General features: G+C 41.2%; 1 protein-coding gene across 11 annotated transcripts in view; it reads left to right on the plus strand.

Annotated features, from left to right (window-relative positions):
• Nucleotides 1–26,091, plus strand: part of LOC109898016 (inositol 1,4,5-trisphosphate receptor type 1) — a 153,153-nt gene that overhangs the window by 17,451 nt on the left and 109,611 nt on the right. For 7 of the 11 annotated variants that reach the window (XM_031794207.1, XM_020492749.2, XM_031794389.1 and 4 more), the window contains exons 4-13: nucleotides 10,416–10,531; nucleotides 10,770–10,856; nucleotides 11,974–12,132; nucleotides 19,055–19,153; nucleotides 19,631–19,714; nucleotides 19,825–19,971; nucleotides 20,396–20,491; nucleotides 20,761–20,805; nucleotides 20,915–20,944; nucleotides 23,354–23,508. In XM_031794207.1, coding sequence (XP_031650067.1) covers nucleotides 10,416–10,531; nucleotides 10,770–10,856; nucleotides 11,974–12,132; nucleotides 19,055–19,153; nucleotides 19,631–19,714; nucleotides 19,825–19,971; nucleotides 20,396–20,491; nucleotides 20,761–20,805; nucleotides 20,915–20,944; nucleotides 23,354–23,508 — 1,018 coding nt within the window. The remainder of the gene's footprint in view (nucleotides 1–10,415; nucleotides 10,532–10,769; nucleotides 10,857–11,973; nucleotides 12,133–19,054; nucleotides 19,154–19,630; nucleotides 19,715–19,824; nucleotides 19,972–20,395; nucleotides 20,492–20,760; nucleotides 20,806–20,914; nucleotides 20,945–23,353; nucleotides 23,509–26,091) is intronic. The other 4 variants (XM_031794613.1, XM_031794320.1, XM_031794486.1 and 1 more) reach the window with 1 other exon arrangement.

A 26,091-nucleotide genomic window follows, 5' to 3' on the forward strand; every position in this document is an offset into this window, starting at 1 on the left:
AGTAGTTGACACTGAGGGGTTTTTAAAGGTATGTTGAGACATGGGGCCATGACCCCTGATCTTTTGTTATGACATGTGAACTGATGTCTGTGGAAATTAAACTCTACTGAAGCTAATTAACCTTGTATTCACCTGCCTCCCCTCACTAAAATGTGGCACTAGACTATACTACAGTACAGGCTACATTACAGTACAGTTAATACACCACATTGTGTCACCTAGTGAGAGGCCTGTGCTGACTGTGGTGGGGGTGGTTAACTCCAATGCCCTTTTGTTCTTTCACCGCTAAACTAAAATGTTCCTGGTAGTGGCAACGTTTTGTTTTTTAAATTAAAGGTGTTGGCAAATGTATCTAATGTCTTCAGACTATGAAAAGATGGCAGAGTGCCATGTTTCTTTCATTATTGAGGCTGATTCATGCAGTCCATTTCCTGCAAATGTAAGCAGTGTGGATTATGCCAGAACAGAGTTTAGTGTTTCTGAGACTGTCTAGAAGTCTGGAACAGGCTTGTGTGTTCTGTGAGTAAGAGATAGTAGGCTATTTACTGACAGTTTCTCAAGGCATTTAGGATTGTCAGCAATACATTTTAGTCATTTAGCAGAGGCTGTTATCCAGAGCGACTTAAATTGCATTCATCTTAAGGTAGCTAGGTGAGACAACAGCATCACAATCGTAGCACGGGGGGAGGGGGGACTTATTTAAGATACTCTTCTTTTAAGATACTCGTGAGACTTATTTACGATACTCTTTAAAGAGATAGACTATCAGACATTTTCAGAAGATGGGCAGGGACTGACAGAAGACGGAAGCTTTTTCCACCATTGGAGAGCCAGAACAGAGAAGCGCTTTGACTACAAGACTAAGCTACTATATAGCCTGGTCATGAGTCGTGCTCAGGGTTCATGCATTAGATCTGATTGATCTACATACAGTACATCTTTCATGACAGGTCTGACAGGCTTCACTGCTCATATTCAAAGTATTTCTATGAACAGATTAGCATTCCAAATCATATAGATTGATGCAGTAGTGCCGATGATGCATCCTACTGGGTGTTGGACTCCTGTGTGTTGCCAGGGTTTGCCTACAGTAATGTTGCCTGTGAAATGTCAAACTATTTGGTGGTTTCGAGGCCCATTTGTCCCTAAAGCGAGCCCTGGACAATTTCTTGATGTTGATTGCAAACCCTTGTTCCCAGCTTGCTGTTATTGGGGTTTGGATTTGAGCAGGCTGAGGCAGTAACAAAAATAGTTGTTTGATGTGAGATTCTGTTTACTTCGCTTTCACTTTAACTAGAGCTTCATATCTTCAGAGGCATCTTAATCCAGTAACAAAACTATCCTCCGAAGAAAAAAAAATCTGTGTATTTTGATGCCACTGCTGTTTCATACTTGGATGTTTTGGAATTCACCTTTTATTGCTTCAACACATCTAATGCCATGGGTTAGTGGGTTAGTTGTATAGTCATTCAACAACACCAAATTGTCGGCCCAATTACTGTGATTAAAGAGGTGATAGTACACTGGGATTCGTGCCTTCACTGGTGTCCGTCATTAATTGCCATGGCTGTCTGTCAGTTTGAACTGGAGCCAGGGTCAATCCTATTGCCATAGTAACAACATTGGCCTTTCCCAGGTGGAGATTTCAATGGTGGATTACGTGTGCTACTGTCTCTTTAGCTCATGTGGAACACATCTGCTTAATTAATGCATAATGCAAATGCTGAATTTCATAATGAACTGTGTTTGGTACAGAATATGATGATGATGATAATAATAGACTACACTCTCATGTATAGTAGCACTTTGATTGAAACTAGATTATATTTTGGAGAAAAAGCTATCTACCAGCTATGGATTTGTATGATTGGTTGGGGTTTACTGTATATCAAGCTTCTGTGTTTAACTTTATTCTCAGTCTTGGCGACGATTTCTAACTTTTTCCCCCACTCAACCATACAACCTAGCCAAGACGTTAAGAATTCTAGTCTGATCAGGGATGTGTCAGACAGTAAAACAACCTGAGTGTTGACAGTTTTTACAGTGATTTTACAGTCCTCCCTTTAGCGCAAGGTCAGTGCAGAACGATTCTGATAGCAGCAGGGCGGGCCAGCTGGGAGTGATTGTGATGCTCCTGCTGATGGGCACCTGGAAGCTCTGGCTGCATACTGTCTCGGTCTCTAATGGAGCCCTTTTTAAATTAGCACAACACCTTGGCAGGCCTCCAGTGCAGACCTTTGAAAATATTTTTTTTTGTGAAATGACGTGATTGCCAATGTGAGTTTCATTTATTCGAATCAAGGTCATGGAAATTAAATTGACCTTTTTATCCCTGAAAATGAAAGCCCTAGTTTACTTTATATAGCACATCTGTGTCATTGTCACACACATCACTCTATATTATGTCAACCTTCAGTGACAAAATGAAGATGTAATGAAACACACCACAACTCCTCTAGTATATTGTACTCTCCTGCACTGTTGCACAATGGAAGATGATTCAATGTAAGGAGACATGCCTGTTGTTGCACAGGGAAATGTATTGCTTCTGGTTAGTTGTGTGATTTGCTAAAAATATGTTTTTTGTTTTTGGTGCAGGAGCCCAAGATACAGTAACTCCTTCATGTCAAGCAGCTGTTCAGTCTCAATCTAGAGGCTCAGTAGACTCAGGAGGCAGCACCATCACTGTCTTTAGGCCTCTAACAAGACTGGCCCAAATATGTCACTGCTTAGTATTGAGAGAAGAGGAATCAATAGCTACTAAAGCAGCAGGGTACCTTACTATCTTCATGTTCCTTTTCATTCTCTTTTTGGACTGAGAAAACAGGCCTACGTAAAATGTCTTTAGCCACAATTGTTTCTGCTCAATGGCATGCAATTGTCAAAATGGTGAGCAGTTTTTTTTTGCACGGCTGTTGTTTCAGTTCCCCAAATAGCCACATTAGACATGCACACTACTGGACAAGAATCTATTTAATCATCTAGTCTTGGAACCTTAACTTCAGTCACTCCCATTGCTGCAACTATCTGGACTGATGGTTTATTGGGATGTTATAGGTCAGAGGAGTTAGAGTTTGTCTGAGGGGGTAGGCCTTAAATAGTATTGGTAGACTCCAACTCCTTTTTAAGATGGCACTGACAGACACGGTTGCCCCGTTTCTAGCTCCTAGCCAACTTTGAAGTATTTTGTATTCATTATTTGTTTTCATTATTTGCTCAATGTTTCTTGTGTCAATACCTACAGCAGAAAATAGCTTTTGGACATTAGATCAGCAGTCACTCAAGCAGAATTTGCACAAAAATGGGTCATTTGTTTGAACTTCCCAAGGCAGCTCTATTCTTCCTGGGGGTTGCAATAAAAAACGCTAGCGCCGGAGAAGAGGAATAAGTGGGGCCCTAGTCAGACTCAGACGGCATGCATACCATCCACCACTTCAGATTATTTTACTCGCTAATGTTCAGTCCCTGGACAATAAGGTAGACGATATCCTTCCTGACAGACACCAGGGACTGTAACATACTCTGTTTTACGGAATCATGGCTATCTCCGGATATATTGTCCCCGTCCATTCAGCCAGTGGGGTTCTCCGTCCATCCCGCAGACAGGAAGAAGGAACTCTCTGGGATAAAGAAAGGTGGAGGGGGTTATTTCATGATTAACAACTCATGGTGTGATTGTGTTAACTTACAGGAACTCCCGATATGGAATATCTCACCATCAAATGCAGACCGCATTAACTCCCAAGATAATTTTCTTTGGTCATCGTCACTGCCGTGTATATTTCCCCTCCAAGCCTACACTGTGACTTCTTTCAAGGAACTACACTAAACTATGTACAAACTGGAAACGGCATATCCCGAGGCCGCAATTATTGTAGCTGTGGACTTTAAAGGAAATCTGAGGAAAACAAATGTTATTAACACACGCACATCAAGTACTTTGGATCATTGTTTCTCTCTCTTCCGGGATGGCTACAAGGCCCTCCCCCGCCCTCCCTTCGGCAAATCAGATCATGCCTCCATTCTGCTACTCCCCAACTATAGGCAGAAACTTAACAGGAAGCACCCGTGGTAAGGTCAGTTCAACATTAGTCTCATAAGAGCTTTGCAGACCTGTATTGTGCAATATTTGCCCATATATTATTTTTCTTCAAGCTCGGTCAAGGAGTTTGGTATTATGGTTAGAGCAATTTTCAAGTCTTGCCATTTTGATTTTCAAACAGATTTAAGTCAAAACTGTAGCTTGGCCACTCAGGAACACTCATGTTCTTCTTGTTAAGCAACTCCAGTGTATATTTGGCTTTGTGTTTTAGTTTATTATCCTGCTGAAAGATAAATTCCCCTCCCACTGTCTGGTGTGAAGCAGACTGAAACAGATTTTCCTCTTGGATTTTGCCTGTACTTAGCTCATCCTGTTTTTTTTTTCATCCTGAAAAACTCCCCAGTCTTTGCCAATGTCAAGCATACCCATTCCATGATGCAGCCACCACCATACTTGCAAATGAGGCAGCTACTCCGGGATGTGTTGTTTGATTTTTTTTGCAGTATTACTTTCGTGCCTTGTTGCATACATATTCATGTTTTGGAGTATTTGTATTCTGTACATTTGTATTCTTCTTTTCACTCTGTCACTCAGGTCAGGGTTTCTCAAACTCTGCCATAGGGCCCCCTCTGGATGCACATTTTGGTTTTTGCCCTGGCACTACACGGCTTATTCAAATAACCAACTCATCAAGCATTGATTATTTGAATCAGCTGTGTAGTGCTATTGCAAAAACCAGAACGTGCACCCAGGGAGGGCCCTAGGACAGAATTCAGGAAACCCTGATTTAGATCATTGTTGTAGAGTCCCCACAGTGTGGATTTATCCTCAGTTTTGTCCCATCACAGCCACTGAAATCTGTAGCTGTTTTAAAATCCACAATGGCCTCATGGTGACACACCCCTTAGCAGATTCCTTCCTGTCCTGCAGCTCAGTTCAGAAGGACGACTGCAACTTTGTGTCTGGGTGGTTTAATACAGCATAAATATTAACTTAACCATGCTATATATTCAATGTATGATTTGTTATTGTTACCCATCTACCAATCACTGCTCTTCTTTATGAGGTGTTTGAAAAGGTCCCGGGTCTTTTGTAGTTGAATCTGTGCTTGAAATTCAATACTTGACTGAGGGAGCTTTTTTCATAGATGTTGTATGTTTGGGGGACAGAGGAAGGGGTAGTCATTAAAATGTCAACCCCTATTATTTCAGAGTCCATATAACGTATTATGCGATTTGTTAAATTTTACATCTAGGCTTGCATAAACAAAGGGGGGAGAATACTTATCTAACTTCATTTTAGATATTTAATTTTTATTCATTTGTAAAATTGTGTAGAATTCTTTTCACTTTGACATTATGGATTTTGTGTAGATCAATGACAAATTACTATTAAATCTATTCAATTGCACTTTGTAATGCAACAATGTGAAAGTTAAGGGGGTCTAGACTTTCTAAAGGCACTGTATGTACATAGTCATTGAACGTTGGTCACTTTAATAATGTTTACATACTGTTTTACATGTGTATATACTGTATTCTAGTCATGGCTCATCCTATAGAACTACTGCAAATTTTCTATTCATATACTGTCCAGTTGAAGTTAGAAACACAAGCATTTGGCTGCACCTGCGATAACATCTGCGTACACGACCAATACACTTTGATTTGATTTTCCCACTGACCTCCGTGCCTTATTTGGCCATGCTGTTTAACTGGTGACATATATGCAGAGGAAGAACATATATATATTAGTACCAGTCAAAAGTTTGGACACCTACTGATTCCAGGGTTTTTCTTTATTTTTACTATTTTGTACATTGTAGAATAACTAAGGAATTATGTAGTAACCAAAATATATTTTAGATTATTCAAAGTAGTCACCCTTTGCCTTGAAGAAACTTTCAAAGTTCTTGAAATTGTATGTTTTAATTATTTATCTATCCTTCATTTAGGTTCTTAAAATGTTCTGTATTGACTGACATGTCTTAAAGTAATGATGGACTTTTAAAAAGGCACACCTGTTGAAATGCATTCCAGGTGACTACCTTAAGAAGCTTGTTGAGAGAATGCCAAGAGTGCAAAGCTTGTCACAGGCCGGCTCATAGCCTGTGACAAAAATGAGGGTACACAAACAGGTATAGGCCAATCAAAAATGTTCTTTATTATAAGCCAAAACTATTGACTTTAAACAAAGGAATGAGGTGTGAAAGTATAATAATGTAGGGTGTATGTAAATTGCAGGGGTGCGTGAATATGACTGAGTGAAAACTACAAAGGAACAAACAAAACAGGATCATACCTGGAGGAGCAGAGAGAGAGAGACGAGGGGTTAGTGAAGCAGTTTAAATACCCTGAGCCCAGGTGGCTCCAATCACTAACGACCCTCTACCTGCAGGAGGAACCGCCGCTGCAATGCAGGGGAGGGGCCGTGACCCTGTCATCGAGGCAAAGGGTGGATGCTTTGAAGAATGTGAAATATATACAGTGGGGCAAAAAAGTATTTAGTCAACCACCAATTGTGCAAGTTCTCCCACTTAAAAAGATGACAGAGGCCTGTAATTTTCATCATAGGTACACTTCAACTATGACAGACAAGAGAAAAAAATGCCAGAAAATCACATTGTAGGATTTTTAATGTAATATATTTTCATTTGTTTGGTTACTATGTGATTCCATATGTGTTATTTCATATTTTTGTCTTCACTATTATTCTACAATGTATAAAGTAGTAGAAATATAGAAAACCCCCTTGAATTAGTTGGTGTGTCCAAATGTTTCACTGGTACTGTTTGTGTGTGTATTTTTAGGAAAAAGATCAATTTGAGGCTGAATTACAGACTTAGGCTACCTACTTGAACTTTTAATTTTCTAAACATCTCTTCTGAATATAAATACATTATTTCCCACCTTTCTCAGAAATAGACCACAATGTCTTGCACTGGTAAACTGCTTCCCCTTGAAATGTCTTTCCCCCCCCCAGGCCCTGTCTTGTGCCGTTGTATAATATGGTGTTTGATGAGATGCAAGACCAGATGGTTAATTGTATTTTAGCAAGACAAGTTCACAGTGTGTTCATGCAACAGTACAGCAGGAATACACAATGCAGATTTCCTGGAACCAAATCATGCCTAATATCGCTGACATACAGAGAGGCACACTCACTCATGGATAAGCACTGCGCTTGGCTGGAGATTGATCAATACTCAACTGATTTACTGTGAGACGGACGGCACTAGTGTTTGTGGAGTGAGCTCATCATTCTAGAATCTATCATCATTGCCCAGTGGAATGAGAGAGCCATGTTTATGGAAGCTAACAAGGTGTACCACATCTCTTTTTGAATGCGCAGAAGAACAGGGGCATAACATTTTCTTGTGAATTTATAACTGACTTGAAAATAATAGGCAAAGCCCTGCTCAAGACTGTGTGACATGTAGCCTATGCGTTGGCTTGAAGACATGTAAGCATAGGAGGCCATAGTGCCTGGGCAAAGTGGGCAGCTGCCACACTACACTTTCAGATGAGGAAGCAGCGTTCTACCCCTTAAATCAAATTTATTTATATAGCCCTTCGTACATCAGCTGATATCTCAAAGTGCTGTACAGAAACCCAGCCTAAAACCCCAAACAGCAAGCAATGCAGGTGTAGAAGCACGGTGGCTAGGAAAAACTCCCTAGAAAGGCCAATACCTAGGAAGAAACCTAGAGAGGAACCAGGCTATGTGGGGTGGCCAGTCCTCTTCTGGCTGTGCCGGGTGGAAATACTAACAGAACATGGCCAAGATGTTCAAATGTTCATAAATGACCAGCATGGTCGAATTATAATAAGGCAGAACAGTTGAAACTGGAGCAGCAGCACAGTCAGGTGGAAGTTGAAACTGGAGCAGCAGCATGGCCAGGTGGACTGGGGACATATAAATGACAGATTTTTCACAAATGTGATTATAGAATTGTGAAACCCATTCAAAAGATTAGGGGACATGATCTGGAAGTAAGTCAGAAGGGGCAATCACTCCACTTGGTCATTTTTCACAGGCTGCAGCTCATCCTGGCTATTTAATAAGCTAACTAGCTACAGAAATTAACGAACTACCTAGCAAAACAATACAAAAACATGAAAAGATGGCTAGATATCTTGTTTAAAAAAATCAGATGACCAAGTTTCAAACCAAAGGAAGAAATATGAAGGCTTTATTCAGCAGCAACTAGTTAGCTGTGCGATTTTAGCTAGCGTTAGCTACACCACTTTTTTCACTGAGCTAGCTCCCTCGGTATATTGAAGCCAGTCACTAAATAAAATTGGGTCAAAATTCATTACTCACTGAAGTAAAGTTGTTGCTGGAGTGCTGACGGAAGTTTTTAAGCTGTCATTTCACCATATGAAATAAACTACTTCTGAGCACTTTGTTTATCGCCAGACCAGATCTGGCGCATGCAACTTGCATTGTAGTTCAGATCTGACACATGCAGTTAGACCAGAGCAAAACATCAGCCTATATTTAATCTTGGTTAACCCAGAACTCAAATCTTGCGTAAATTGGTCGGATGCTATGTTTATGTAGTCTGTCCATAAGAGATTAGCCTACATTGAATCCATGAGGTGAATACTATGCGGGTAGGTAGTGAACTACTTTGTTGTTTCAGGCAATGTCAGCAGTTTCTACTGTTACTGAAGCTCTACCATTGTGGACATCTATGGCAGATTCAAGGCACCAGGGTTATTGTGGTTCCGAAGAAAGTACTCTTGAGATTGGTGTAGAACAATCGAGCACTTGTGGTGTTCTGAGAGTCCTAACAAGCCTGGTTACAGTTCACATGCACAGTGAAAGGATCGCGTTCTCTCTCTGTGTTTGACAGGCATTGCATTTGAAGTATAGGACGGCCTACTGAGGAGATGATCTCGAGATGACACATGACTACCCTCCTAGGAGGTGCTGTGATATGAACATGTTTCACCTGCAGGGGCCTCGGTGTCCTCGTGGTGCTCCAAGGTTTATGTGGGGTGGAGCAGCGTACTTGTGTTCACCCCACCTCTCCAGCCTCTCCCAGGCCTCATCATCACTCCTCCAAGTAGTCACAATAACAGGACTGAGACTCCATGCTATGTCTCAGTGGGCCTGAGCACTGAGCAAAGGGAAAGTGTAGCAGACTAAGTCCTAAAATCCCTGTTGAGTATTAATAGCCTGGTTAAGCTGGTTTCTAGGGAGCATATGCCCAGCATTTTAAACCTCACTTTTTTCTCTCTGATCTGGAATTGGTACTATGCGACAGTAATTGCTTTGGTGTCATGTCTGACAGTTAGATGTGTCTCTCGAGGAAATATTACCCTCTGCTAGGACGACTCGTTGCTCTCTGTGATCGTATTTATACACTTGTCAGAGAGCTGTGATCTCATGGATTGAAGGAGAGAAGGCAATGTTATTTGAAGAATGTGACCTGTTCAATCTTTTAACCTCTGATAATCACGATCATCCAAAGCATGTCGTAGTAATGTGAAAATTCTGAAATAAGTCTTTACAATATTTAGTACAGTGGGCTTCCTGCGTAAACTACAATTTATTTGATCTAAACTAGCATTGTTTTAAGCATTTCGATGGCCGCCTGTTTTATGTTGATTCCTGTCTCCGTTCCTCAGTGTATGCCCTCTGGGTTGCGTCCTACTGTACCCTGCCATTTCCTGCACAGTTTGCCAACTGTTCATAAAAAGGAAACTGTTCATTCCCTTCCTTCCCACTGTGTAGCATTTGCATATAACCCTCCCCATTCTGTCCCCCTAACCTGGTCTCCTTCACTCTCTAAACCCACTTCCTCTCCCTCTCTCATATAGCGGGCCCTCTCTTCTACCGCTCTGTTTTCTGTGTCTGGCTCCTCCTCCTGTGCTTACCCATCCAGCTCTTCCCTCTCTTCCTTCATGCGTCCCATGACAGCTAATCCCTGGACGCTGTGGCGTTTGTTGGCCAAGTTTTTGTGGTGTGCTTGGTGCTGGTCTAGAGCAGCTATTTTTACCCCTGTCACAGATAATCAGATCTCCCATCATTGTGCTTTGCAGGTAGCCAGCCTCGGAACCGGAGGAGGAACTAGTGTGTTTTCTGTCAGGACTCACACTGTTCAAGATCTGATCAGCTCTGTGCTATTTCTAAAGAGCTCTACTATCCCCAATTGGCTCAGGCCAATGTGTTTACCTACAAGAGAATCAACATGTCTAAAATCACCATCATCCTGTTAAATCTATTTAGCTAGTCATGTCCTTGTTATACTGACAGCCTATTACTCTTCCATGCCCTTTTGGCAACTTTCCACTGCTTTATACGTCATGTACTGAATGTTATGAACTTGATAATACATCTTCACCTGTTTTCTCTGTCTTTCCAGACTGCCTTTTCAAGCTGTGCCCCATGAACAGGTACTCTGCACAGAAACAGTTTTGGAAGGCAGCAAAACCAGGTGGAAACAGCACCACTGACACAGTGCTCCTCAACAAACTCCATGTGAGTACCTCATCTCACGGCTCATTATGCCTGCTGGTTGTAAACTGCATGCATTGCCGTGTTGCTGAGGTCGAGCAAATCATTACAAGTGAAACACTCTCCAAGTTTATAACACGACATAAACCCAGATCTATATTCCATAAAGTACGGCTTCTTATTCTTAATGTGTTTTTGGAGCAGTAAATTTAATTGGTGGCCATTATATTCTCTGACATCTCGTTTTATCCCTATATTTCAGCATGCTGCTGATCTGGAGAAGAAGCAGAATGAATCAGAGAACCGAAAGCTGCTAGGAACTGTTATCCAGTACGGAAATGTCATTCAGGTATGAGCAGGAAGAGTAGGGGTGATAAGGTAACAAGGCGATTGAGTTTGGTAAAGCCACAATATAACAGTGTCATTAAGCTTAGTGGAAAGCCTGGAGCAGAGAGGCAATACAGCTCTTCCATAAATGCAGCAAATTATCATCCAGGCCTTATCACCCCCTGCATGTGACCAGTGATAGTCTCCTATGCAGAAATTAGATCATCAGGCCACAGGGAAACGGGTCTAAAGTGTGTCAGTTGATTTCAAGTGACAGACCCTCAACCAGAACGAACACCCTGGTAGTTGTGATATCTGTCATCTAAAAACACCAACATATACTGTATCTATTTTAGGGCAGCTGTCTCCTGAACTTTAGTCCTGAACATGCTCACAGATTTGAATTTGCGGAAGTGGTACAGTAGGTGTATTGGGTTTATGTGTTTTAGGGGTGTGATGACAGGTAAGGTTTGAGGGCAGTAGGGTACAGCTAAGCTCCTCTGCCAGTGTTTGATATTTACCACAGGCTTACTGTGGTAAGTGGTTGCAGCACTTGAGAGCATGCATTGTAAACGCATGTATCTGTAATTGTCTGAGACATTTCAAACGACAGTTGTCTTGTTTTTTCAGTCCCTGCATTCTCCCTCAAAACAAACAACCACAAAGGTTGGTTAAGGTCTAGTCTCCCAGTACCAGACATCACACTGAATACTTGTTTGAGGGGTCGATGCTGGTTGAGTCAACATTTCTTGATTTGATTTCTTGGGTGAAATTATGGGGCAAAGGAGGTCATGAGAAACATATTTGAACCTTGGAGTATTATAAAAACAATTCCAGGGGGAGAAAAGGGTCCAGAAAGAATTCAAGTGTGATATTTTCAAATGGCAGATTCTTTTGTGGATATTCAGGAATGGCCACTGTGCCAGTATTTGACATCTAACTCAATCTCTTCCTGTACATATACTCCTTAATAGACTCAGACCATGACATTAACAGTATCTGTCTATTAAACCCCAATATACAAAGTAAGAGACTTCTATAAGCATTAAATATTTAAACTTGATAAAACTCTAATTGGAAATGTAAATTATGTTTACATGCACTTGCAACTGTGTCTGTTGTTTGCCACTCTGTTCCAGCTGTTGCACTTGAAAAGCAATAAGTACCTGACGGTGAATAAGCGTCTCCCTGCCCTGTTGGAGAAGAATGCTATGAGGGTGACGCTGGACTCTGCAGGCAACGAGGGCTCCTGGTTTTACATCCAGCCCTTCTACAAACTACGCTCCCTGGGAGACAGTGTGAGTGTCCAGCCCAGTGTTGGCTTTAGTGTGGGTCAGATAGGAAGTCTGGTCATGTCTCTGTAGATAAACAACGAAGCCCAGACAACAGCCTTTCCACTGAAGATCAAGATGCGATGCTCGTTTTTGTGATTCTTAGTTATTGGTAATGTTTCAATTTGTTAATAGGTTGTCTAGCATTTAGTAATTCAGGGTAGCTGGTTCCAGTTGTATATGTCCATAGACATGTAGGTAGAGAGTGATTAAGAGCCTATGTAACAACTGTCTTCGGGTGAAAGAGAGGAGGACCAAAATGCAGCGTGATGATAATCCATCTTTTTTTTTTCAATTTAAAGTTGAAAGTTTTCTTGTTTTTCAATCAACCAACAAAACACATTCCACATTCACAGATGTGACAGGCTTTAAAAACACATTCCACATTCACAGATGTGACAGGCTTTAAAAACACATTCCACATTCACAGATGTGACAGGCTTTAAAAACACATTCCACATTCACAGATGTGACAGGCTTTAAAAACACATTCCACATTCACAGATGTGACAGGCTTTAAAAACACATTCCACATTCACAGATGTGACAGGCTTTAAAAACACATTCCACATTCACAGATGTGACAGGCTTTAAAAACACATTCCACATTCACAGATGTGACAGGCTTTAAAAACACATTCCACATTCACAGATGTGACAGGCTTTAAAAACACATTCCACATTCACAGATGTGACAGGCTTTAAAACACATTCCACATTCACAGATGTGACAGGCTTTAAAAACACATTCCACATTCACAGATGTGACAGGCTTTAAAAACACATTCCACATTCACAGATGTGACAGGCTTTAAAAACACATTCCACATTCACAGATGTGACAGGCTTTAAAAACACATTCCACATTCACAGATGTGACAGGCTTTAAAAACACATTCCACATTCACAGATGTGACAGGCTTTAAAAACACATTCCACATTCACAGATGTGACAGGCTTTAAAAACACACTCCACATTCACAGATGTGACAGGCTTTAAAAACACATTCCACATTCACAGATGTGACAGGCTTTAAAACACATTCCACATTCACAGATGTGACAGGCTTTAAAAACACATTCCACATTCACAGATGTGACAGGCTTTAAAAACACATTCCACATTCACAGATGTGACAGGCTTTAAAAACACATTCCACATTCACAGATGTGACAGGCTTTAAAAACACATTCCACATTCACAGATGTGACAGGCTTTAAAAACACATTCCACATTCACAGATGTGACAGGCTTTAAAAACACATTCCACATTCACAGATGTGACAGGCTTTAAAACACATTCCACATTCACAGATGTGACAGGCTTTAAAAACACATTCCACATTCACAGATGTGACAGGCTTTAAAAACACATTCCACATTCACAGATGTGACAGGCTTTAAAAACACATTCCACATTCACAGATGTGACAGGCTTTAAAACACATTCCACATTCACAGATGTGACAGGCTTTAAAAACACATTCCACATTCACAGATGTGACAGGCTTTAAAAACACATTCCACATTCACAGATGTGACAGGCTTTAAAAACACATTCCACATTCACAGATGTGACAGGCTTTAAAAACACATTCCACATTCACAGATGTGACAGGCTTTAAAAACACACTCCACATTCACAGATGTGACAGGCTTTAAAAACACATTCCACATTCACAGATGTGACAGGCTTTAAAAAAAGAAAAAGTAAAAAAAAAATAATACATTAGAAAAAATTAAAATAAAATTAAAATGAATGTACGTACATACATACATACATACATACACACATATACATACATATATACACACACACACACATACGCACACGTACTCAAAAACTAAATTAAAATAAAAACACACAAAAAAACATACCACTTGCAGCAGCACTATCAAGGTTCTTATCAGCTATTTCAAGCATTCGCTGAGACGGCGGGCCAATAATTCGTTTTTAGGTTTTACAGTACCTTACACAACATGTATCTGCGCATTTCCCTAGTCACCCCGTTCACTCTGTCCAGTTTGAAATATAGTTGAATAGTGGAGACCAGAGTCTATCAAACTTGGGCTGTCTCTTGTGGAGGTCATAAGTGAGCTTTTCAAGAGGAAGAAAGTCAACAATCTGGTCAATCCACATTTTAAATGTAGGAGGGGTATTTGAGGCCCACAATAGAAGAATACATTTCTTAGCAAAGTATGTAATAGTCATAAGCAAATTTTCTCTGTCAGGATCAAGAACAAAGTCCTGCTGGGCATTAAGAAGATAGATACACGGGGTCATATCAAACTGTACCTCTAGTATTTTCTGTGCAGCAGAATCTGGCAATCTCTCTACAGCTCCAAAATACATGCATATAGGTTCCACTTTCAGAGGTACATCTTTTACAGTTAGGAGACATACAGTGCCTTGCGAAAGTATTCGGCCCCCTTGAACTTTGCGGCCTTTTGCCACATTTCAGGCTTCAAACATAAAGATATAAAACTGTATTTTTTGTGAAGAATCAACAACAAGTGGGGCACAATCATGAAGTGGAACAACATTTATTGGATATTTCAAACTTTTTTAACAAATCAAAAACTGAAAAATTGGGCGTGCAAAATTATTCGGCCCCTTTACTTTCAGTGCAGCAAACTCTCTCCAGAAGTTCAGTGAGGATCTCTGAATGATCCAATGTTGACCTAAATGACTAATGATGATAAATACAATCCACCTGTGTGTAATCAAGTCTCCGTATAAATGCACCTGCACTGTGATAGTCTCAGAGGTCCGTTAAAAGCGCAGAGAGCATCATGAAGAACAAGGAACACACCAGGCAGGTCCGAGATACTGTTGTGAAGAAGTTTAAAGCCGGATTTGGATACAAAATATTTCCCAAGCTTTAAACATCCCAAGGAGCACTGTGCAAGCGATAATATTGAAATGGAAGGAGTATCAGACCACTGCAAATCTACCAAGACCTGGCCGTCCCTCTTAACTTTCAGCTCATACAAGGAGAAGACTGATCAGAGATGCAGCCAAGAGGCCCATGATCACTCTGGATGAACTGCAGAGATCTACAGCTGAGGTGGGAGACTCTGTCCATAGGACAACAATCAGTCGTATATTGCACAAATCTGGCCTTTATGGAAGAGTGGCAAGAAGAAAGCCATTTCTTAAAGATATCCATAAAAAGTGTTGTTTAAAGTTTGCCACAAGCCACCTGGGAGACACACCAAACATGTGGAAGAAGGTGCTCTGGTCAGATGAAACCAAAATTGAACTTTTTGGCAACAATGCAAAACGTTATGTTTGGCGTAAAAGCAACACACCTCATCACCCTGAACACATCATCCCCACTGTCAAACATGGTGGTGGCAGCATCATGGTTTGGGCCTGCTTTTCTTCAGCAGGGACAGGGAAGATGGTTAAAATTGATGGGAAGATGGATGGAGCCAAATACAGGACCATTCTGGAAGAAAACCTGATGGAGTCTGCAAAAGACCTGAGACTGGGACGGAGATTTGTCTTCCAACAAGACAATGATCCAAAACATAAAGCAAAATCTACAATGGAATGGTTCAAAAATAAACATATCCAGGTGTTAGAATGGCCAAGTCAAAGTCCAGATCTGAAAGAACTGAAAACTGCTGTTCACAAATGCTCTCCATCCAACCTCACTGAGCTCGAGCTGTTTTGCAAGGAGGAATGGGAAAAAATTTCAGTCTCTCGATGTGCAAAACTGATAGAGACATACCCCAAGCGACTTACAGCTGTAATCGCAGCAAAAGGTGGCGCTACAAAGTATTAACTTAAGGGGGCTGAATAATTTTGCACGCCCAATTTTTCAGTTTTTGATTTGATAAAAAAGTTTGAAATATCCAATAAATGTCGTTCCACTTCATGATTGTGTCCCACTTCTTGTTGATTCTTCACAAAAAAATACAGTTTTATATCTTTATGTTTGAAGCCTGAAATGTGGCAAAAGGTCGCAAAGTTCAAGGGGGCCGAATACTTTCGCAAGGCACTGTATCTGTTTTCATTCTATGGAGTCTCAAAGGAGTATAATACAATTTGTAAAAAAATTTGTAATTAGATTCTTTCATTTTTACACTGGTAGAGGAGCAGTATACCCTGTCGCAAACCTCCGCCCATAACTCATCACTGATAGTCAGACCAAGGTCCTTTTCCTAGATTATTTTCAAAGGAGTAAAGGAGGAGCTTCCTTTCCGAGAAAGGAGTCTATAGATGTAAGATATTTTGCCTTTAATGGATTGTGCTGTGACAAGAAGGGTTTCAACTTCATTCAACTGAGTTCTAAACCTCCTCTTGGAGGTAAATGAGGAAATTACATGTCTAATTTGAAGATATTTGAAAAAATGGGATCTTGGCACATCGAATTCACTGCAGAGCTCTTGAAAGGATTTCAGTGTAGTGGTTTTCTGATGAAATAGGTCTGAAAAGGTCCTGATTCCTAGAGTATGCCAAAGATTAAAGTTGGCATCCCTCAGGGCTTTTGGCAAGTCTGGGTTGCCTACTATAGGCGAGTGAGAACATATTTGGGAGGAAATGCCCAGGTATTTCTTACAGTCCCTCCACGCTAGTAGGGTGCTGTAAATCACAAAGGTTTTGGCTATGTTGCCCACTTCACTAAAGTTATTAATGAATATAATTGAGCTTAAGGGCAATGAACCACAAGATTGGGCTTCTATCTGAATCCACGTTGACTCTTGTCTGTTTGTGATCCATGTTAGCATGTTGCGGATTTGGGCAGACCAGTAGTACAATTGAAGGGAGGGAAGGGCAAGACCACCCTTAGATTCAGGTTTCGATAGAGTGGAAAACTTGATCCTAGGTTTTTTATTGCCCCATATAAATTTGGTGATGCTTTGGTTAGTTGTTTTGAAGAAGGAAACTGGGAGATGGCATGGGAGCATCTGAAATAAGTAGTTCAGTCTAGGGAGGACGTTCATACGGATTACATTAATTCTTCCTACTAAGCTAATTGGGAGGGAGATCCAGGTTTGGTGATCGTTCTTGATTTGGTCCAGGAGTGGAAGATAATTTTCCTTAAAAAGGCTATTCAGATCTGGTGTTATGAAGATCCCGAGGTATTGAAACCCCTGTGTTTTCCATTGGAAAGGACAAAGTGTCTTCATAGAGCTGGTGAGTGTAATATTGAGAGGGCAGACAGTGGATTTGTTCAAATTGATCTTATAACCTGAAAACTTGCCATACTGAGCAATTGTGTCTAAAATGAGAGGGAGGGATTTCTCAGGGTTGGATATGTAGAGCAAGACATCATCCGCGTAAAGCGAAATCTTGTGCTGCAGGCCGCCTGCAGAAACACCCATAATACTTGGATTGCTCCTTATCAGCTCTGCCAGAGCCTCCGCCCCCAACAAGTAGAGCAGCGGGGACAGCGAGCACCCTTGTCTTGTGCCCCGTTCCAGAGGGAATCTGATAATCCATAATTTAATGGAATACTTAAACAACGAACAAAACAATAAACCGACAAAAATCAACGAAGACGAACCAGTCCCGTAAAGGGAACACTGGTAACAGGAACAATCACCCACAAAATACCCAAAGAATATGGCTGCCTAAATATGGTTCCCAATCAGAGACAACGATAGACAGCTGCCTCTAATTGAGAACCAATCTAGGCAACCATAGACTTACAAAAACACCTAGATCGGAGCCACACCCATAAACATACAAAACACCTAGAAAAGGCAAAAACACATACATCACCCATGTCACACCCTGACCTAACCAAAATAACAAAGAAAACAAAGAATACTAAGGTCAGGGTGTAACAGCCTAACAGTCTGGCATGCAAGATTCGAAAGCTCCTGGTATACACCCTGAGATTCTTAAAACAGATGAATTAAAACACCATGAGACTCATCAAAACACCATGAGATTCATTAAAACACCCTGAGATTCTTAAAACACACTGAGATTCTTAAAGCTCCGTTCGTCAGTGACCACAGCAAAGATCATTAACAAAGGGGTCTCTAGGACAGCACTTCTCTGACGCTTGATGCCGCTGAAGTTTACCTGCTTTATAAATCAAAGCCGTGGTGCAGAGAATTGACAAAGTTGTAAGATTAAATTAATACATAATTTCCTATTTTGACATTGTGTTGGCCTTAGGGTTTGTACCGGTTTAATTGCAAGTAGTCTACTATAGGTCATCATCATTAGCTTTAGTCATTAGGGTTTTTCAGGCTGAATTATTCCTGTGCTGATGAGAGGTCCAGTGTGGCCACCGAGTACTTGGTAGCCAACATGGTCTGATGGGAACAAGTCGAACAATGTGTTATCATATTTGCCTGGTGTTACATAGCACCAGTAACTAGCTATAACAACATTGAGGACAGAGACTTTAGGGAAACATTAGGAGAAAGGATGTTAAAAGGAATTCATTATGCAGTGCTCAGACCCGTTTGGCAGTACATCCTGTGCAGCAGCAGGACTTCACCTTGCTATTATGATACCACAGCTTTTCTCTCATATTATGCAATCAACTGATGCCAAAAGTTGAGAGGTTCTGTTTATCTTGAAGGGCACTCTAAACTGGACTGACCCCTTACTTTCTTTCCCTGTGTGTGTCTCTGGGCTGTCATGCGTAACAGCTATCCTGGGGCCTCTGTAGATGAGCAGATAGCACGCTCTGGAGGACACTAGTGGTTGTACAAGTGTTACTTGTGGTTTTCTACTGGCTGGTGGGTCTGATAAAGACAATCACACTGCCTCTCTGTTTGCTGTGTCTCTGAGGGTTTCTGTACAGTAAGTGTGGACAGCTGTGTGTTTCGGTGTGTGGCTGTGTGTGAACGTGTGTAGTTTATCATGTATCTCTGTGTGTATAATAATGCTATTTGATTGCTCCCCTGTATGTCTAGGTGGTGATTGGAGACAAGGTGGTCCTTAACCCTGTGAACGCTGGACAGCCCCTTCATGCCAGCAGCCATCAGCTGGTAGACAACCCAGGATGCAATGAGGTAGAATACATGCTTCTATGTCTCCTGGGTGGAGACTGCGTTTGTAACAGAAACCATATTCTCCATTGTTATGTAAACCATAGTGTGCCTGCACATTTCACTTCCACAAATCACAAGTAGTGCAGGTTTTAACCATGTTGAGAAGTGTGCCTTATTCTTAAATCTCATGTCCTCTCAAAGATGAGGAAACATATTCACTGTACAACTAGCTCCTCTCTTATGCTTGTTTCATATATACTAATCATCGGCAGTATTATCTTGAGTTCATTAAGTGATGGTCCTTAATCCACTCTTAAGGCTCAACCGCCATTAAGATAATTGACTCTATGTTAAAGACTATATCATTTCTGTGCTCCTCCTTACAAACCCAGCAGACTCCCAGGCTCATTTGTTTTTGTCACTTTTTTAAGCCAAACTTAATTATGTGAATAAATGTCTTTACCTTAGCCTTTCCTGACTCATCCTCTTGGTTTTCAGGTGAACTCCGTAAACTGCAACACAAGTTGGAAAGTAGTTTTGTTTATGAAATGGAGCGACAACAAGGAGATTATTCTTAAAGGGGTAGGTACTCTGATAGTTGATCAAATGTATTAGACACAATAACACATTAAATAGGTTAGCTGGCTCTTCTTCTCCATGATACTGACTGGTGTCTATGTTTGTGTTGCCAGGGTGACGTCGTTCGGCTGTTCCATGCAGAGCAGGAGAAGTTCCTGACATGTGACGACTTCAAAAAGAAGGAGTATGTATTTCTCAGGACTACAGGACGCCAGTCCGCCACCTCAGCCACTAGCAGCAAGGCATTGTGGGAAGTGGAGGTGAGCATAGAACAAGTAGATAGTAGATACATGGTCTGAGTCATGTTACACAATGGCTCATGATAATGGCTAGAATGGCGTGAATGGAATGGTATCAAACACAAGAAAATCATGTTTTTAATGGGTTCGATCCCATTCCGTTCCAGCCATTACTATGAGCCAATCCTCCCCAATTAAGGTGCCACCAGCAGCTTGTGAATCACACATACAGTGATATTTATTGACATGGTTACACACAACCTTTGATTGTGGAAGCCTTGCATTGCCATGACATTCTGTAGACTGTTCCAAAGCTTAAGGCCTGGAACAGAGAGAACCAGGTGAAACTATGTGGGTTGTCCTGCATCTTACAATGTGTTTTTACTTGTATGTTATCAGTCCAGACGTTGTCCTCATGCTGTCAGGTGTTGCATTCTTCTGTCAGGTGGTCCACCATGACCCGTGTCGGGGCGGGGCTGGCTACTGGAACAGCCTGTTTAGGTTCAAACACCTTGCCACAGGGTCTTACTTGGCTGCTGAGGTGAGTCCCCTTACAGTGACAGTAGGCATATTACATGGTAGTCTACCAGCCAACCACTTGCAGCGATCATTTGATTTATACCTGGGAGTATAATGCACACAATCATTTTGCAGTACTTCATTATGCGATCTGAAAGTCTTAACGACAGGGCTTGATTAAGTTTAAGTTGGATTGACTTTATAGTAATTTATAAGATGACTATGTATTACCTCTTGCTTCCTCACATGTTGGAGTTAAGTATCCTATTCTGGTTCTTGATCTATTTTCAGGTGAATCCTGACTATGTGGAAGAATGTCCTGAGCCCCGATCCTCAGTAAGTCAACCAGAGACAGCTCTATATCTGTGTTTCATGTCTATGTTGTGTTTGCTGTCTTGCCCTACCTACTGCTGCTGATTTGTGGTGGATCTTGTTTCCTCTCCAGGTGGTGGATTTTGTTCCCTTTAACTTCCAGGTACTGTGCCTGTCCTTGTGTTTCATCCTCTCAAATACTTCACTGATGAGTTGAGGGACTCTTTAACCATGTTTTAATAATCAACTCACCCTCTTGAAGAGAACTAACTTAGCTAAATTAGTGTCCCCCAATTCAGGCTACTGTTTGTGTGTAGTGTGTTTGAGTGGTTATTATGAAAACAATTCTCTATATGGGGTCGAAAGCTGAGGCCAAAACCTGTCCGTTTGTTCTGATCTCTGCTGCAAAACATTTTTAATGTAAAGAATAGTTCAGTGAGTGCAGGTTTTTCTTTTATTCAACATTCTCTATTACCATCTATCATTTGAAGCTATTTCTGTATCTTCTAAAAGGAGAGTTTCTTTTTGTATCATTGGCAGTTGTGGTAGTTGTGGGAGAGCACCACAGCATGTAAGCACACCATATATTTAGATGATCTGTATATGGTACTAGAGCTCACATATAGATGGCAGTATAACACCATATTACTGTGGATGAAGTCATTATACAGTGTATATATGGAAGGAATATGCCAAAGAATATTATTTTCTGGGGTGGAATCCAGGGTCTGCTTTCCAGTGGCGATTTTAGCATGTAAATCTTGGTGGGGCCAAAAAACTAAACAACACAACATTAAACAATACATTAATTGCACTATAACGGTGACAAACGGTGCCCACAAACTGTTAGGGCCTACATAAAGCTGTCCCAACAGCAGTCCCAACACCTTACCACAGCTACACCTGGCTATCAGCGGAGCCTTGTCTGGCAGCGAAACAGTTGATTCAGCCTCATTTACTGCCTTTATAAAAGCATAGCTTATTTGGCTGACTTGTTTAAATAAATGTGGTTTCTAATGACAATTGAGATGTACAAACTATGGCATAAGGGACGACAAGCGGATAAGAAGCAATCCGTAATTCGATTAAGCCATTAATGAGCTAGGACGGATAAAGGGTAAATGGAGCAAATTATTAGGGTGAGGCACAAAGGCTACTAACATCTTACTACACAACATACACATAGTATTATTTTCTTAGCTACAGTATATATATCCCCCTGGCATATTACATCATTTATGCAGCAGTATACAATAAATGTTTGGACTCACCTTGTTGTGCTGTGCTCACTTGAACAGGAAGGGGGCAGGACGGTCCTTCGTGGGCAAATTTTGTCATCCAAAGTCTGGCATTCTCTGGATTTATGGTGCTTTCAAAACAACTGGGAACTCTGGGAAAAAAACAAGGTAGAATCATGATGATGTCATTGAGCTTGTGGTTGTAGCTCTAGAAAGAGTCCGAATTTACAGTTCTGAGTTGGATGACCGTTCGAAACATATTTCCCCAGTCGGAGCTCACATCAATCCCGACTTCCCAGCTGTCTTGAACTCACTGAAGTCAAGTTTTCACAGTTCCGAGTTAACAGTTGTTTTGAGCGCGGCACAAATCATGCTTAATTGACAGCATGGCCAATGTTGAAAGTTTGGGACCACACAGCCACTGTCACTGATTCCTTCCAAACCACTCATTGTTGAATTTGCGATTTTCAACTTGTTGTGTAATGTCCAATGGCTGAAACACCTACATATTGGAGCTGCCTTACGCAATAAAACCAAAAAGAGACCATGTTTGTATGTGGCTTTATTAACTCAATGATATTTATATTTATTTTTTTACATTGTTTGCAAACTGATATGTGATATGCTAGAAATGTTGGGCTCAAAACAGGTGGGGCTCTGCCCCTCTCCTCTCCCTGAGATGAATGATGGGTTGCCACTGCTGCTTTCCACGATTTGTTTCCGTCACTGAATTTACAGCTTACAGATGATAAAATATGATCATATGAGGCTAAATACATCACGAATTGACTTAGCTTTTCGATCCGTAAACTTGACAGGATGAGTCAACCACACATTATCTCTTCTAAAAGTGGAAAATGTCTCTGAATTGGCATGACTTCAATCTCAATATAACCTCATGCTCAGTTTTCATCTGATTGGTACTGATGAGTACAGAAAAGGAAAGATGTTTGGGTGGGTGTATTTGTCTTGGAGGAAGCTGGATGAAGTTTGGTCAATTATTCCCGATGATGATTTCTCTCTTCTTACTGTAAAGCTGTAAATTAGAAAATGTATTTTACGACTGTGGTAATCCAAACAATGTTGCAATGCTTTATCATCTTAATGTGATCCACTGATATAGCATTGATTAAGCTATTGTTGCCATGCATAAGTCAAACTATAAACAGATTGGAGGAAACGTGTGCAACATCTTCATGCTCTCAGCCTCATCTGTTACACACAGTCACATACAGTAATATCACTGCATTGAAATTATGAACTGAATTGCTGAGTCGGGATTTTAGTATGAAGCTCCATAAACTGACAGCGTCCTCTCCCTACTGTACCTGCAGTTGGACTCGGATCATGAAGCCCTGCGAGCGCGTCTGCGAACCCCTCAAGAGAGAGTCATGTACCAACTGGTGTCTGTCCCTGATGGCATGGACATCTCCTCGATCTTTGAGCTGGACCCAACCACCCTGAGAGGAGGTGACTCCCTGGTGCCCAGGTACATAGACAAATATCACTCCCCTCCACACATGCATTACATTCTATGATCTGCCTTTCGTCGCATCTTCAATCAACCTGGTCTAAATAGCACGGGTGTGATGCTTGATACAAATCTGTCTCGTCAGGGCAAGAGGTGGCCATGTGTGGGGCTCTGCTTCCTCCTGTAGCGTCCATGTTACAGACTGCTGCTGCTGACAGTCACGTTGTGTTGACTGGTCGGGGGACCCACCATGACATATGAAACTGCTGTTGATGCGGCTGCTCTTCACACCTTTCCTGTCTGGCAGGGGCTCTGGGCTCAGTCCCTTCGTAGACAGGATTAGGGCATTTCATAGGCTTCAGATTTCTGAGCAGCGACAGAGGAGGGCCTTTGGGGGTGTCTAATCACACAGCCTAGTTAGTCTAAGAAACCCAGGAGCAGCATTTACAATTCAGAGATTATAATTTCAGGCCAATTTTAGGATAGCTAAAGGATGGCCGATTGTTTGCTCTTTGATCTGAATAGTGAGTTTGCAGGACAGCTGAACTCAGTGCAATTTTGGCTCTTTTGTTTTCAAAGTGATTCATATTTTTCGAATGAAAAAATATCTCACCGTCTACCATTGCGTGTGTGCGCGCCTGTGTGTGCGCACCTTTGTGTGCGTGTGTGTGTGTTGTAGGAGGTAGCACAGTTTGTTAACACTAGCTAATGATAGTCAGGAAAGTCCCGGTATGGTTTGAAGCAGGAAACCATGGTGATGGGGCAGACTGCAGCGCTACAGACTGGATCAGGATATCCAGAAGATGTTGCAACATGCCGTGATTTAGTCATATCTTCCAGCTGAAAAGAGAAGCCAGATGTTGCATAACCATCCATCCACCCACACACCATAAACACACCATCATCTGGAAGGCATATTTTCCCATGAAGTAATTTGATCTTTCAGAGGGCTACTGCCAACTACGTGGGAATAGTCAGGTCCTGTCCATAGTACTGCATATACTTCTATATTCACATCTGGTGTGTTCCTTCCTTTTCACCTCCTGACTGCATCATGTGTTGGCTAAAATAACAATAGTGTGGTTGTTTCTGTCACCAGCGCCACATAAGACAAGGTGTCCCCCCGTAGTGTCAGTCGGCATTATGTCATGCCTGCTGGCTACCATTGGCAGCACCCTCGCCAGGACAAAGGCAGCCAAGCTGGGCTTTAGGTGCCAGTCATTAAGAGTGAGTGTGGTAGAAGTAAGCCTGTTATCCTAACAGGCCATTATGCAACCAGGCCAAGAATACAGCCAGAGAAGGTGGACACACACATAGAGCCAAACCGGTATATTGTTTCACCGAAATACTTGGCCTTCAGAAAGTATTCATACCCCTTGACTTATTCCACATTTTGTTGTGTTACAGCCTGAATTCAAAATGGATTAAATTATTTATTTGTCCCACCCATCTACACACAATATCCCTTAATGACAAAGTGAAAACATGTTTTTAGAGAACTTTGCAAATTTATTTAAAATTAAATAACAAATTTACATAAGTATTTACACCTCTTTGTAGAAGCTCCTTTGGCAGCGATTACAGCTTTGAGTCTTTCTGAGTAAGTCTCTCGGAGCTTTACAACACCTGGATTGTGCAACATTTGCCCATAATTATTTTCAAAATTCTTCAAGCTCTGTCAAGTTGGTAGTTGATCATTGCTAGACAACCATCTTCAGGCCTTGCCATAGATTTTCAAGTAGATTTAAGTCAAAAATGTAATTTGGCCACTCAGCAACATTCACTGTCTTCTTGGTAAGCAACTCCAGTGTAGATTTGGCCTTGTGTTTTAGGTTATTGTCCTGCTTAAAGGTGAATTCCTCTCCAAGTGACTGGTGGAAAGCAGACTGAATCATGTTTTCCTCTAGGATTTGGCCTGTGCTTAGCTCCATTCCATTTATTTTGTTACCCTGAAACACTATCCAGTCCTTAACAGTTACAAGCATACCCATAACATGATGCAGCCACCGCTATGCTTGAAAATATGTAGAGTGGTACTCGGTAATGTATTAGATTTAGCCAAAACATAACACTTTGATTCAGGACAAAAAATTTATTGCTTGCCAAATGTTTTGCAGTATTTCTTTAGTGCCTTGTTGCAACAGGATGCATGTTTAAGAATGTTTTTAATCTATAAAGGCATCCTTCTTTTCACTATGTAATTTACAGGTGAAGTCGGAAGTTTACAAACACTTAGGTTGGAGTCATTAAATCTCGTTTTTCAACCACTCCACAAATGTCTTGTTAACAAACTACAGTTTTGGCAAGTCGGTTAGTACATCTACTTTGTGCATGACATAAGTAGTTTTCCAAACAATTGTTTACCAACAGATTATTTCACTTATCTGTGTCATCAGATAAGATTCACTGTATCACAATTCCAGTGGGTCAGAAGTTTACATTCACTAAATTGACTGTGCCTTTAAACAGCTTGGAAAATTCCAGAAAATGATGGCATGGCTTTAGAAGCTTCTGATAGGCTAATTGACATACTTTGAGTCAATTGGAGGTGTACCTGTGGATGTATTTCTAGGCCTACCTTCAAACTCAGTGTCTCTTTGC

Source organism: Oncorhynchus kisutch, linkage group LG1 (assembly GCF_002021735.2).
Source record: "Oncorhynchus kisutch isolate 150728-3 linkage group LG1, Okis_V2, whole genome shotgun sequence".
In the NCBI taxonomy this organism is placed as follows: Eukaryota; Metazoa; Chordata; class Actinopteri; order Salmoniformes; family Salmonidae; genus Oncorhynchus; species Oncorhynchus kisutch.